General features: G+C 51.9%; 3 protein-coding genes across 3 annotated transcripts; 2 read left to right on the plus strand and 1 right to left on the minus strand.

The window, feature by feature from the left end:
• Positions 1-2,025: 2,025 nt before the first annotated feature.
• On the plus strand, positions 2,026-7,366 carry ASPVEDRAFT_29720 (DNA-binding E3 ubiquitin-protein ligase SNT2; the record flags this gene model as incomplete). Its single annotated transcript, XM_040810263.1, has 3 exons — positions 2,026-2,791; positions 2,946-3,429; positions 3,493-7,366. The coding sequence occupies 3 exons, from the start codon at positions 2,026-2,028 to the stop codon at positions 7,364-7,366; spliced, it is 5,124 nt and encodes a 1,707-aa protein (XP_040668958.1).
• Positions 7,367-10,255: 2,889 nt separating this feature from the next.
• Positions 10,256-13,365, plus strand: pdeB (3',5'-cyclic-nucleotide phosphodiesterase PDE2; the record flags this gene model as incomplete). Its single annotated transcript, XM_040814820.1, has 4 exons — positions 10,256-10,412; positions 10,472-11,075; positions 11,129-11,191; positions 11,247-13,365. 4 exons carry the CDS (start codon positions 10,256-10,258, stop codon positions 13,363-13,365), a joined length of 2,943 nt encoding a protein of 980 aa, XP_040668959.1.
• An 857-nt stretch (positions 13,366-14,222) lies between these two features.
• Positions 14,223-15,047, minus strand: ASPVEDRAFT_63004 (SelT/SelW/SelH family protein; the record flags this gene model as incomplete). Its single annotated transcript, XM_040815650.1, has 3 exons — positions 14,223-14,422; positions 14,493-14,658; positions 14,901-15,047. The coding sequence occupies 3 exons, from the start codon at positions 15,045-15,047 to the stop codon at positions 14,223-14,225; spliced, it is 513 nt and encodes a 170-aa protein (XP_040668960.1).
• Between the last annotated feature and the right edge of the window lie 249 nt (positions 15,048-15,296).

Here is a 15,296-nt window from a genome sequence, read left to right on the forward strand (position 1 = left end):
GCATGTCGCCCCGGCCAGCGAGTTGGCGAGTCAGGACGCAGCAGAGCAGCAGCGCATCTCGACTTGGCATTCATTCACTTTCCGTTGTCCCAAGAACACGGCCCTCCAACATTCCTGCCCATTCCAGACAGCATGGTTTCCCGCTAATTTGGTTTCATCTTCCCACTGCTCAATTGTCCCTCCCACCGTGCTTGACCCGGATCCGACATTGGTACAGTCGTGGATGATTTTCGTTGTTATATAATAGTTTTTTATTTTTTATTTTTCGCCTCTGTGCTGGCCCTCGGCCGGCCCCCGTTTGATGCACAGGCTATTAGGCAAACTTGGTTCTTAATTCCCCGATATCATCACCATCACCATTCTTCACATCGGGTGGCTCGGCCCACCTCCCTCGCAGCACCAACCGCAAGCCCTCCATTTCAAGGGTGGTTTTTTATTACTACTATTGCTACTTCCGCCCAACCTGGTCACCACACGTAGATCACCCCCAAGCCTTTTAGACGAGCAAGGGGACGCGCTGCCTCCCACCTGTGCTCTGGATAATTGTCAAATAGTCGAGCATCGCTGTTGGGCCAGAGAGCTGAGACTGCCCTACTTGGCCGTACTTTCGTAGTGGGTTATATGGACCAGAATACTAGATACTAGGGTAACGGCGGGCGGCCTTGCCGGACTGCTGGGACGCTTTAACCCAAAAAGCAGGCTGTGCGAGAGAACAGAGAAAGGAGAGCAGGCATCGTGCTTTTTTTCTGCCCTTTGGTTCCTGGTGGATGGGGGATCCGTCATATTAACATATCGGGACTAGGGGCGAGGGACGTGGACTGGTCGGGATCCTGGACGGTTCTGTCTGTCTACTGAAGTCTTCTTTTCTGGCCTTCTCTCCTGCTACTCTCGATTCTTTCCTTTCTTTTCCTCATCCGCCCGGCGCTGAACTGAGGCATCAGTGGCATCCATCCGCGTCTCATCGCCTCGCTCTTCATTCTTCCTTCCCTCCCATCTCCCAACTATCCTAGCCCAATTCCGAGTCCGTTCGTTTGGCTGGATCGACGGTTGATAGAGCGCATTTACTAGTAGTTCATTGGAGCCACCCTCGCCATCATTTCCTCGACACGCTCTTGATCTCTTGATCCAGGCTGCGTCCGACGATCACAGCCGCTGCTGGCCCTCCGCGTTCCTCACATTCTTATCGGTTTCTTCTGGCTGCGATTTGCCCTCACCCCACGAGCCCCGGCAGTCTGGCGGCGTTCCTCTTGTTTGGCTTCCACCGCCGCTAGCCCATTTCCCTACTTACCTTCATTTCACTCGCCAGACCTAGACCTTCTTCTCTTTTACTCTCTTCTCTTCTGCTTTCGCTCCATCGCCTCCCTTCCTCCCTCTCTTCTCTTTCTCTCTTCCCTCCCCATTCCCACTCCCCTTCTCCTTCTCACTTCCCTACTCGCCTCCGCCCAAGCTTCCACCCCCGTGCTCCACAACTTTGCCACCCTCAAAGGAGCGTTACGCCGTTCCCGACTCGGTGGTTGTTGGAAGGTTAAGGTTGTCAATCTTGATATCCCGTCATCTGTTGGTGGGTTTCCAATAACCACCATCCTTCCAACACCCTTGCTGCAACACACAGGGACCCAAAATCAGAAGAAGCAAATCGGTCCCGGCCAAGTTGGAAAGCCTGCTCTCTTCTGTTCTTTCTTCTCCCCCAAGCCCCAACTCTTCCTGCCTTGGGTAGACCCTGCGCGGTGACCTTTATTCTACCTTCGTTCCTTTTTCCTTTTCCCATTTTCATTTTCATTTTCGTTTTCTTCCTCTTTCTCTACCCCTTGATACTCGGCCGATGCCGTCCAATACCTCCTGTTCCACCCACCACCCGTGAACTTCCATCTCATGAGGGATCGTCTCCCCGTCGCGGCCCGTTGCTGAATTTCTGCATCTCTTGGTGTTCCCACAGTCTTGTGAACCACCCACTCGCAGCACTGGAGTTGCATTGCAGCACCCAAACACCGCATTCCCTCTAATTGTCGCGTCTCCAGGCTGGCCATGTCCTTGGATAAGTCACCGCCCCAGACGTCCCAGCAACAACTCGTGAGGCCCGACTCTCCCTCTAACAATACACCATCACCATCCGCCGCCGACAGCCGCCGCATGCCTACCCCTGGCCAGTCTTCGCGGAGGGGCTCTGTGGATTCGTCCGCACCCCAAGATCCTGCCGATGCTAATGAATCACTATCGCGGCCGATGACGGCCAGTGCATCTCCTTCTGACCCTGATGCTACGGCTACGGAACCGCCCAGCGCGTCCGCCACCCCAGCCCCCTCTGGCTATGGGACGCGGTCGAGTCGTCGAAATGCCGCTTCCCGACCAAACTACGCCGAGGATCGTGACATTGATGTCGACCTCGAGGTTAACAACTCGGCCTCGAAAACTTCTAAACGCGGCGGTGCTCCCAGTAATCTAACCAACGGCACGCGAACTGATGGTGAAAAGTCAAGCTCTCGGAAAAGTCTAACGGCGGCGAACGGATCCAACTCCACCGCTGCCAGAGACGGTATCCCCGGCACATCCTCGTTCCTCGCCAAACCAGATGAGGTCAGTTCATCATCCAATTCTTCACGCAAGCGCAAGCAGCCTGCAAGCTCCACCCCGACCTCAACAAACGAAAATGTTTCCAAAAAGGTATTCACCGCCGCCCCAGGGATCGTCCCGGGCCAGAGTGACTCGAACATGGTCACCTTTGATGACGGGGGCGCTTACTTGAAGAATGGTAAAATCACGGCCGACGATGGCACGACATTTTCAGCCAACGGTTAGTTAAATTTTCCCCGTCTTCTTTCTCTCTTCTTCTGCGTTTTTTCGATTCCGGGATTTTATTTTATTTATTTTTATTTTTATTATTATTTTTTTTGCACTTCATGTGAATCGCAGATTCTTCGAATTGGTGTACTGACGAGTCGATTTAGAACATGTCTATCTTATCTGTGAACCTCCAGGCGAGCCTTATTACTTGGCGCGTATCATGGAATTTCTCCCAAACAAAAATTCGCCATCTGGCCCGATTGAGGCGTTACGAGTCAATTGGTATTACAGACCACGTGACATTCAGCGAAACGCCGCGGATACGAGGCTAGTTTTCGCGTCGATGCACTCCGACACATGCCCGCTTAATTCATTACGTGGGAAGTGTCAGATTCAGCATTCATCGGAAATCGAAGATTTCGAAGAGTATAGGAAGACCCGGGATTGTTTCTGGTACGACAAGATGTTTGACCGCTATATCCACCGTTACTACGAAGTTATTCCAACAAGCAAAGTCATCAATGTGCCCGGCAACGTCAAGAAGGTCCTAGATGAACGATGGAGATATGTCCTTGTCGAAGTCGGGAAGCGGAAAGAGTTGACGAGCGCGGTCAAAACCTGTAAACGATGTAGTTTATACGCTGCTAAGTATGACTGACACCTGAGGCGTCCAACCTGTTACGATGCGGCTTGCTGACTTGTTTTACTTAGCTCTGAATCTGTGGATTGTGCTGTCTGTCATAATACCTATCACATGTCCTGTGTCCGACCAGTATTATTGAAAAAACCGGCGCGGGGATTTGGATGGTCTTGTGCCGCCTGTACTCGAGCGCAAGACCGGAAACTTGAGGCCCGGCATACTCCAATGCTTGGCGATGTACCAGCATCAGAGGCGCAGGACGCCGATGAAGAAATGATCGAAGAAGAGGAGGAAGATCATCTGAACGGGGTTCCCAATGGCACATCAGTCAGCACTCCGGCTCCGACCGAGGATGATGGGATTCGGCCGGCCACGGAAGAGCAAATCGCCCAGGCCAGCCTGTGGCCATATCGCTATTTGGGAATCCATTGTCGAGTGGAAGATGCGCTAGACTACGATGACCGCATTTACCCTCGAGCTAGTTCGCGATTAGGGCCCCGACATCAGGCAGTGGTAAACTCATGGCCCGGACGTCCGATCGAATACGTGAAGCCCGTTGAGATCAAGAAAAAGTATATGAGGAACTCTGGAGGCGGTCGCAGAGACAACAGGCTTACAAAAGACACTATTGCTGCTATTGAAGCTGCTAAGAAAGAACGGGCCAGCCGACCCAACTGGGTTATGGATGAGCCGCCTGGTTTCATCCGCCGAGGTGAAGATGAACCAGTCCCAGTAGCCGGAAAGCAGGCCCGCACCGCCGAGCTGCTTTTTAAGATGCCCACTGCAGAGGAAATGCCGACCAGAGGAGAGGATGATGGACCTGGATCGGAAATCAGCCCCGCAGACCGAGAGAAATTCATCGACGAATACATGGAACGAGCGAAACAATTGGCGCCCGATTTAGGCGTCGAGAAGTATTCGACTAATTTTCTTGACAAAGCGTTGGAGCTTCTGTATGCGCAGAGCTTCAACGTTGAGGCGGCGCTTGCAAAACTCAAGGGGGTAAATAAACACAAGGACCTCAAAGAACCCCATCTACGCCCCGAAGAGGTCAAGTCCTTCGAACAAGGAGTCACAAAGTACGGTTCTGAGTTGCGCCATGTGAGCAGGCATGTCGGAACCGTTCCCCATTATCAAATCGTGCGGTATTACTACATGTGGAAGAAAACACCCCGAGGCCGCCAAATATGGGGTAACTATGGTGGCAGGAAAAATAAGAAAGAAGCCAAGCGAAACAGCGCTTCGAAGCTAGTGGACGATGTCGCGGACGACCACGATGACTCGGCCTTCGATAGTGAGAAAGCGGCAGAGAAGAAGCGTGGCTTTCAATGCAAATTCTGTTCATCCCGGAGCTCACGGCAGTGGCGACGCGCACCTGGTGTCCCTCCTGGCACAACAGTTCCTAGTGAGCCAGGAGCGAGACAGCGGGACAAGGGACCGCAGCTTAATGTTGCCCTTTGCTTGCGCTGTGCTCTGCTTTGGAGAAAGTACGGAATCCAATGGGAGAGCGTGGACGAAGTTGCAAAGAAAATCGGTCAAAGTGGCAACAAATCGTGGCGCCGCCGTGTGGATGAAGAACTATTGACTCAGCTGCTTGTTTCCTCTGAGACAGGGCCTACTAATATCAATAACTCGACCGCTGCCACTGCGGCCTCGCTTGGTGTCCCTGTGGGTGGAAACTCTCAGTTGGAGACCAAGAAGCGAAATCGGAATGACAAGGACAGCACGGCAACCTCAACGGCTACCTCGGTGGAGCCTGTCTCGAAGAAGAGGTCTGCGAACGAGAAGTCTTCCGAACCTGCTCCGATTGAGCCGGAACCTCCTGTGGCCAAAACACTTCCTTGCGCGATCTGCGCCAAGATCGAACCTACTGGGGATCAGTACGTGTCCTGCAGGGATTGCCGTCTAACAGTTCACCGAAACTGCTACGGAATCAGCCCCTTGCAGAACACAGTCAAATGGCTGTGCGATACTTGCTCGAACGACCGAAATCCGCTCATATCCACCTCTTACGAATGCGTTCTGTGCCCGGTGACCTGGACTGAGCACGAGTTGATGGAAGCGCCAAGGTCAACTCACAAGAAGAAGACCGACAGAGATCGCGAGAAAGAAAAACTTGAGCGCGGTTTGGTTACAGACGCAATTAAGCTTTACCGTGAGAGGCAGGAAGCCGTTGGCAAGCCAGTCGGCCCCCGGGAACCTCTTAAGCGGACTGCCGGTAATAACTGGATCCACGTTACCTGCGCAGTTTGGACGCCTGAAATCAAGTTCAGCAGTGCAGAAGAACTAGAAGCTGCTGAAGGCTTCGGGCTGATTTCCGCCGATCGATTCCGTGAGACTTGCAAGATCTGCAAGTCTAACAAGGGCGCATGTGTCCCGTGTCACTTTAGCGGTTGTAACGCCCACTTTCACGTTGGCTGTGCGTTTCAAGCCGGGTACAAGACCGGGTTCGACGTTGCGCCGATCAAAAGCTCCAGGAAGGACAGTACATCGAGCGTTCGGCTTGGGGACGAAGTTGGGGCAGCGACTGCAGCGATTTGGTGTCCTCAACACACAGTTTCATCGACCGTTCATGAGTGCAGTGAGCCAGCCGAAAATGGCCTCAATGCACTTCAGATGTTTGCTCGTACGTATAAACAGGCTGATCTGAGCATAACTGGAACGGTTCGAAGGGCAGCCTATCTTCAGCAGGCGAATGGCGTCGCGCACCAGAACACAACTTCTTCCACAAACCGACGAGCTTCTAACGTTAATGGTACCGCGACTCTACCTGTGATGACGAAAGAAAAGCCAACCGTGCCCGAAGTAAACCCCGATGAGATGCAGATCGATTCTGAGCCCCGTCTTTCGCAACCAATTGGTGGCGGGGATGTAGTCCGGAAATGCGCTACTTGTTTAACGGTCTACAGTCCCAAATGGTGGGCGCTTGACAACATTCGCCAGACTCCCGCTCTCAGTCACACGACACCTCCGTTGAACGGAATCGCGCCCTCAGCGAGCCCACCATATCACTATCCACTCTCCCAGGCATCTCTACCGGCGATCAATGGGGGCTACGGTTCTCCAGACACGAAAATGGGACAAGCAAACCTGGATGGCTCACAAGTGCTCTATGAGTGTCACAAGTGCCATCTCAAGAAGATGAAATCCCAACCGCAACCACCCTCTCCGGAACCACGACCGTCACCTTACTCAGCTCAACGGCCAGTTCTGCCCACACCCCGACTAGTGGAATACCATAACCATTCGTATGGTTCATCTCATAGCCACCCAAGTCAAGGGGCCCTTCCCCGACCTGTTGGTCCGGCCGTTAGCGGTAGCCCCGAACGGTACCCCGGATACGAACGCGCGGGGGAGTATGGGGATAACAAGCTGCGCAACGGCTTACCAAACGTTGCATATCGGAGTGGTCCTCCTCCACCACCGCCAATGCGCCATCTGAACGGGTATCAGCCCCCTGCGCCTCCTGCGCCTCCTGCGCCCCATCCTCCTGCGCCCCATTATACTAGCGCGGCACACCCCCCTGCTCCTCAGCCATACCCAGCCCATCAGAGTCCGTATGGACCGGTTGGTCTATCCTCGCCGCACCCACCAGTAGTGCAGGGGGCTTTGCAATATGCGCACTCTGCGCCGTCCGCGTCACCACCAGATATACCGGCCACGATGGTGCGACACTCCCCGCAGCATTCATTGAGCGCTTTGAACGGTGGTCCGCCGTCCCGGCTGTATTCAGTTGAACGTGTTATTAACGCGCCGTCGCGGTCACCCCCTGTTTCCCAAGCACACATGGACCCCCGGGGACGAACACCACCAAACAAGCCTGAGGATAATACGGTCGCTGGAGGCCCAATGGCAGTGAATAGTGGGCGGCACACCACCACGAATGGGACAAGTGGCGGCTCTGGAGCGAGTGCTAGCCCGTCATTGAAGAACCTCCTATCATAGGGCCGAGAAGCGGCTCCTCGCACTATCGATCCTTCAGGATAACATCAAAGGACGTGTATGATATCTTTTCCGTTACTGTATTTCCCCCCTATTTGTTTTTCTTTCTCTAGTTTCCAATTTCTTTCTTTGTCTGGCATGGGGAAAAAGCGGGACTTGGGATATTGTTCAGCATGAAATTAGAATTATTATCCGGGCATGAGTTGGGTTTTCGATGCGATCTACGTCTTTTTTTTTATTTTACTTTTTTCTTCCTGCCATTTCTATTTTATCGGCCTTGATTTCAAGACACGGGAGATGCATTTGACATTGGAGTTAAAACAAATGTTATTGGTGATAGCCACTCCGGCCAGCAGCGGCGGAGGTTTCTTATACGATGGTTCTCAGCACGTAAGCAACCTATACAATCGTAGCTAGAAAAATAAACATTTTGATGAGTACTCCACGATTTGAAACCTTGTCTCGAAGCCAAGCACTCACTGCCGGCATCTGTCAGTCCGCGCCCGCAGAACGGCAGTGCGCAGTGGCAGTGGGATTATTGGAGAAAGCTGTGACAGTCCTCAGTCACACAGGCTGGCGCAAAAACCAAGCGACGACCGAGGGATCGCCAAGACGGTCCTGGGCTGGCTGGGCTAATTGTTTGAGAATTGGTTCTTCTTACGCTGGGGTCTGTGCTCGGAAAACCCGATTATTCTGCGTGTCTAGGCTCTCTCTGGAACAGTTAGACATGGGAGTGGAACTGAGGTCGGGTGTTCTTGCGACTCGCGTGCAGTAGTGCTTGTAACAAGAGGAGAGCTGGACTGATGACGAATGAGGAAAAAGTGGCGAGGTCCGTCCGAGTCGAGGCCGAGGTCGCCACAACTTTTTTTTTTTTTTTTTTTTTTTTTCTACCAATTTTCATATTCTGATTCGTGTAATGGGAGAAGAGCGCCCAGTGGCTGTCTGTCGACATTTGGCCAGCCTCGTTTGACGATGGGGCTTGTTTGCAATACCACGAACGTTGATGCTGACCTAACATGAGCCAAATCACATCTTAGTTCTTCGTCTAGCCTTCGTTTTTTTTTTTTTTTTTTTTTTTTTCTGAACTGTGGGAGTAAGGTTAAAATGATCTGCTCACAATAACATCATCGCTTGCCACTTCTGTCATTACTGTCTTGACTATACTCTGTAGGGCGGCTTATACTGCCAGGAAGGATGCTCGATAGTCGTAATTTAATGCAGAAGCCCTCTGTATAACTAAGATGTGAGCCGTTACATCACCGAATCCTGCCGGGCGCAGACACGGAGGCTTCCAGAATCCGCCTAGAAGAAGTAATTTAAGAACGCTAACTATTTCAGCCCGCGCTGGTGGATTCCTGCCGTACCGCCTCGTACAGCTGGGTTACCGAATCTGTACGGAATGCGCACCAAATGCGGCATCGTGAGATTGTAATCGCGTCTCATGCCGTCACAGTAAGACCGGGCGACCTTCTGGAAGGCTGGCAGAAGCTGATGAAGCGCAGCAGAAGCCGCTCTGGTTTCTGGAAAAGTGTCGCGGACTTGATTATCATCTCCATCTGATCTTCTCTGATCCTGCTTCTGCGTGGTCACAACTTGCCCTCTTGCTGCTGCTGCTCTATCCAGACCCTTGTAACTCTCCCATTAGTTGCTCTTAGCATCGTCGTCCCCCCTTCGCTCTCCTTCCCGTCTTTTCTCCTCTTCCTCACTCCTTCTGCCTCTCCTCCCTCCCTTTCTGGAGTACTCCTTGCTTCTAATTATAATACCTGTTCTGTCCAAGTCTCTTACTCAGTCCCATCTCCACGTCCTCCCACCCCGATCATCCTGTCATCCACCCGTGCGACTTCGTGGACTTTTCTCCCGATCGATCTTCACTCTCTCCACCCTCTTCCCTCCTCACTCTCTCTTTTCACTCACCCTTTGATCTCGTGGCCTTTTTTTTCTTCTTCTTTTATCTCCGCCTGGCCCAGTCGCTGGCCCGCCATGACGCCCTAGGATACGCTTTTGTCGTTAGACGCTGTATTTCTGTCGTGCTTGCCTCTTCCCGCGTTGGGTGTTGGTTGTCTTGCGACTCGAGGTTCCCTGGGTGGCAGACTGATCGGGCGCATTTCGCCCCGTGGGAGATTCTCACAGCAGTAACGCTAGCAATTGGTTCTTACTCCTGTATTTCCTTCGCCGCTTATTCTCTCCTCGACCTGTCATCACTCGACTCGACCCTCAGATCTTCAGTGTGAGTGGGAAATTACTCTACCCTGCCAGCCGTGCCTCGCGCCTGCGTTCCCGTCCGGACCCTCGACGGGCGGTACAAAGAACTGCTCTGCTGCTCCGTCCCAGTCAGGGACTTTTGCGCTTGCGCTCCCCCCCCCCCCTCAGTTCTAATTCTGGTGGACGACTGCAGCGAACAAACACATTGTGCGGTTACTGCGCTTTTTATTGACTGCAGCTCGTCGCCAATGTTTTTTTAACGCTGCAGCTCGTCCACTGCAGCCTGCCCCTGCTTCTTACTTGCGCCGCCTGAATACCTACTTTCGAAGCCAAAAAAACCCTAGGAAGACGAATCACTGACGCAATACAACAATCCTGAACAGATAAAATTAGTCGCTTTACGTTCTTCGACTGTCCTTCCTTTTGAACCGCTCTCTCCTATTCCACCTTCACTTCCCAGATTATCGATATCGCCTATTCTTACGGATACTATCGCCCGCCGCTCGTTCTGTCTCGGATTGCCTTCGCCACAACAAACCCGCACTACCTGGGAGTCTCGACCTATGAGGGCGAGTCTAAACCGGGTAGCGAGCGTTTCCTCTTTGTCTTTCGTATAGATACTGTTGTCGAGTGGATTGGCGTCGGATTTCGAGGCACCGAGCCATGGGTGTCCCAGATCCGATTGACATGATGGATCACATCGACTGCTCTGCAATCTATATCGATCCTCGTATCCAGTCAGAGCGATGGGTGCATCAAGGCGCCCCTGCCGGGTCGCTGATATCATCCGATGAACCTGAGTCGCTTCGGTCGGATATCGAAGTTCTCCTGGATGTCTGTCGACGAAGTATGCCTCGTATTTTCGCCCCCGAGTTTGATTCGCTGCTGACTGATTCTCGAAAACAGTGTACCTTTGTCAAGCTGGCGCGTCGCTCGTTTCGAAACTCGCAGAAATAAGCGATGATGCTGCGAATAATTGTACGCCGGTATTCGCGTTCTTCGACATCGACCTTCACTCCGAGGATGCCCCGTTTTTAACGCACCGCAGCACGAGTCGTGGATCTTGGCAAGAACCCCCATCTCCTGCACCGCTTGCCCGCGGGTTCACATTCTCGGCGCAAAACGACGGCGGTACATCCGACCTAAAACTACTCTCGGGGCTTTCAAACGATATTCAGTCCCATGACGGCCCAAACCTCGTCATTCCCGTCGCCATCCTACGCCCACCACCTACAGAGCCTACCTCTGCATCAATCGGACTGCAACAACAACAATCGACGCATATTCCCCACCCTCAGCATATCTCGAGATGTCTAGATGCAGGTGCCGTGGATGTTTTGTCGGGGCCGATCGATAAGGTCAGAATCCAAAGCTTGGTCATACATGCCTTTCGGACTAGGAAAACGGCTCTTAGAGAACACTCTCGCTTCCTCTCGCGGAGGAAGTTGAGGAAACACTCGTGGGTGGGCGTACATGATGAACAACCATATTCTTACCTCAGAGAAGCGATGTAAGTTTGTGTTTCGTATTCGGTTACTAATAGGCAATGCTAACTCACTAAAGGGTATCCAAGCTGATGAAAGGCATCTGCAACCCGGAGGATGTTGTCGAGGAACTTCATGACGGGTAAGTTATGGGAACACACGGCCTTCCCAGTACGCGTGCTAATAACTCGCGATAGGGAATTTAATGTCACCGAGGAGCGTGAGGAATATGTAAAACAACGGTTGGGTCAATGGGGCTTTACTGCCCATGAGTTTTCCGATGACGAGCTTGTTTTCGCGGCGTATGCGATGCTTCAACATGCGTTTACGATACCCGAACTGGAAGAGTGGAAGCTAACGCCCGGCGAACTACGAACATTTTTACTGGCTTGTCGCGCATCCTACAACTCATTTGTCCTTTACCACAATTTCCGGCATGCAATCGATGTCTTACAGTCCGTTTTCTGCTTCTTGCTTAACATCGGCGCGCTACCTAGCTATGGCTCGATTGGTGCCCAGGCCGATACTGACTGTCCAATTGCGTCGATGATCAAGCCGTTTGATTCGCTTACATTATTGATATCGGCAATCGGGCACGATGTCGGTCACCCTGGCGTCAATAACTTCTTCCTCGTCAAGTTGAACGCGCCTTTAGCCCAACTATACAACGACAATTCGGTGTTGGAAGCGTTTCACTGTGCCGCATTCTCACAAATACTCCGCCGCTACTGGCCCGCTGCATTCAAAGACAAGCAGCTGCGGAAGCTGCTCATCAGCTCCATTTTAGCCACAGATATGGGCGTGCATCAGAAATTCATGGAGCGGCTGGGATCTCTGCAAGAGAAATACTCGGAAAACAACCGGACAGTGGATGGCTGGAAGCCTCAGGATATCGACATGTACAAAACACTTGTCTGTGGATTGCTGATCAAGTGTGCTGATATCAGTAACGTGGCGCGGCCCTGGGAAGTTGCCGAGAGGTGGACCAAGATTCTGCAAGAAGAGTTTGCCAACCAGGGTGAGATGGAAAAGGAGGTTGGGATGGAGACGGCCCTTTTCGGCGGTCCGCCTGAGCTCGGCAACGTGTACAAGCTTGCGACAGGTCAAATGGGTTTCATGTCAATTTTCGCGCTTCCGCTCTTTGAAGGCGTCTCGGACATCCTTGGTGGACTGCGGTTTACCGTTAACCACATCCGGAACAACCACACCCGGTGGCACTACCTTGCAGATTTAGAGAAGAAGAAACCGCTATTGATGGTGGATGCCGGTCCTGATGGACACGTTTCTCCTCGGTCACATAGCCCCGCTCGAGAAGGGCAAGCAACAGAAGCGCAAGCGACACCTCCGACATCGGTAGCCGTGCCGGCAAAAGCAGATACGGATGCCCGCAATAACTCCGCCAAAACGTTTCCAGCAAAGGAGCCATATCAGCAGCGACAGGAAGAGGAAGACTATTTCGGTCCTGCAAGATCGGCGCGTACATCGGTAGGCAGTGACTACAATGAGAACCAGATCAGCCCGGTTGTTTCTCCAGATACGCCGGGGCCGTCGACGATGGAGATTACGGGAGATTCATTCCCCATTGACGACGAGCCGTCCCGGAAATCGTCATGTGCTGTGCCCAATATACGTCCATCTTCTGTTGCTGAGCCCATGCCTACGAAAACGCAAACAAGCAGCGACATTGGCCAACAAGAACCGGGCAGTGCTGTTACCTATGATAGCTCGGTAGAAAGCGCTGGAGAAAAAGCGAATGGATCAAGGACTGGTACATATTATCGCCATCATGCCAACACCGTCTCCTCTGGGTGTACATCGGCGCCTTCGAATTCTCAGCGGAATAGCTGCACTCGAACACAGAGCATCAGCACGCACAGTAACGCCATGACACCTATTTCTCCCTCCACGAACGCCACGAGTGTCATTTCTGCGGATAGCGATGAAAGGACCTACTCGCGTGATAACATCCCGAGAAGCGACTATGCAGACTGGGACAACCGCAGCCCTCGTGCTAGCTCGCCGAAGCATGGAACAGAAGACCGGGAGTCAGAAAACACGCTCCACTCTGGCAGTGCCCAGCTTTTCCACGATGATTCAGACAAGAACCAAGCGTCGATGGGGAACACAACCGGCAGCTCTACACAGTCCGTCAACACAGGAAGCAGCACAGGGCAAAGTCCGCAATGGGACGAGCTAGCTGGCCAAGAACAGCAGCAGCGAAAATTGCCCAAGCGCAAGAGCCGTCTCCGGTTAGCGTTCTGGAAACGCAAGAATCATCACTCGAATCATCAAGAAGTGACTGGCGAGTCGCGATAACAGTACAGACATCCATCATATTCTATATTCGCGCACCTTAAACAGCTTATTCTTTTACCGATCTTTCTCCTTATTGACTCGGACACGTTGGCACCCTTGGACGGTGATTCACAATCGACTTGCATATACGACGGACTGTATGATTTCACGATATCGTTGATAGACAAAACAAGCCATTATATGAGCTCGAGCCGTTGAGGCTATGGATATTTTTTGCTTATACGATTTTGGGCAAAAGCGCATGCTTGTATGGGGCAGAAGACCCTCGGCAATATGCGGCCCCTCTTGACATATTCTTTGATTATGCAGTGGCTCCCTATCCTGTACACCTTTATTCGCATGCAAAATGTGCGATGGATACCGGCGCAGATCGGGCAACGTGGTTGGATGGGCGGTCTTCATCTTCAGTTCAGTTCACTTCTTCTACCTCGTTTTCTTCACCATTTTTTAACTTCACGGAGGTTCGGTTTTGGGATAGGGGTCCATTTAGAGTCGAGGCGCGTGGTTTGGCGTTCGGTAATATCATATTATTATCTGGTCACAATTCACCTACTTAGTTAGGCTGAATACATCCAGTGGCTCTGATCTCAGATATCAGATTAAGTCTCCGGGATGTGTGCTTTATCTTCTTGTTCTTCAAAACGTTGGATGTCGATTGATCACATCTATCATGTCAATCTTATCATCTTTTTCTTTTTTTTATCCTTTTTATTTGATATCACACGATGCAAATGATGATACTGGAAGTTCTCTCCTGTCTTTCCATCGCTTATGCTATGGATATTATGGATGTATCTGCATACAGTATATGTACCTGTACCTGTACCTAGCTATGCTACCTATCTTGTGAATGCACTCTACTTGCAGTCTTCACACTCCGCATCCTTTCCAGATGCTGCAGGCCCGGGCCCTGGTCCGGGCGCAGATGTAGACGTAGATGTAGATGCAGTCGCAGCCTCAGCAGCTTCCACACCTTTCTTCAACGCCCGGTCCGTATGCCCCAGATTCCTCGTCGGGTCAATTACATTCCGCACGCGTGATTTCAACTCCTTCACCTCTATCCATGAATTGAATATTAGCATTACCCACCCTTCTTTCCAGGGGAAAGAAAAAAGATTGAACCATACCAGGGAATCCCCCATCCCTCTTCCGATCCCAGAGGATTGTCCCATCACCATCTTCTGCGGTAGTAGTAGTAGGGAAAATAGTAACAGTAAAAACACCCCCCGTGCGCGGAACCAGCGCGATCTCGCCGATGTCTGTGTTAAATGTAGAGAGGAGTTCTTGGGCGAACTTTTGTATAGGTGTTATGTTAGCCTGGGTTAACTACTAACTGGTACTTTGCACTTGCAGTAACGTATTGTACGTGGTGGTTTGTTAGGTGTAGGTAGGTAACTTTGTAATGCAGGGGCGAAAAAGCACAAGTCACGCGGGGATGTAATCAATGTCCTTCAGGAATAAGGTTGGATTGGAATGGCTTTGCAAGGACACCAAGAGTCCGGGCGCGGGGAATGGAATGGAATGGGGCGACGTACATAGGCAGCCCGAAGCATCCATTTGCATTGCGTGCAGTACTGGACTGTGATTCGGGGGTGGGAGTAAGAGTGAGCGTGAGATTCAGGTGCTGCAGGCTGGGTGGATGCTGGCGGTTTTGTTTCGATGGGGGCGGTTGGTCCGGTCATATTCTATGACGAATAGGTAACGAGGAATACACTTGGTTCAAGATATTAGGGAAAAATGAAGTTGGTGAGAGTGATTGGCGTTGTTGGAGGTAAAGAATCTGTATAGTTAGGCGGGAAATCAGCCCCGCCACCACTCAGCATGTCATCACCTCCGAATGCAAAGTGCGGGACGGGCCCTCAGCTGCCAGGCTCCACTCATCAACAACAGGAGCAAGCAATGTTCGCCAAAACAGCCATAAATTTCAAAAC

This window comes from Aspergillus versicolor (genome assembly GCF_001890125.1).
Source record: "Aspergillus versicolor CBS 583.65 unplaced genomic scaffold ASPVEscaffold_6, whole genome shotgun sequence".
Classification (NCBI taxonomy): Eukaryota; Fungi; Ascomycota; class Eurotiomycetes; order Eurotiales; family Aspergillaceae; genus Aspergillus; species Aspergillus versicolor.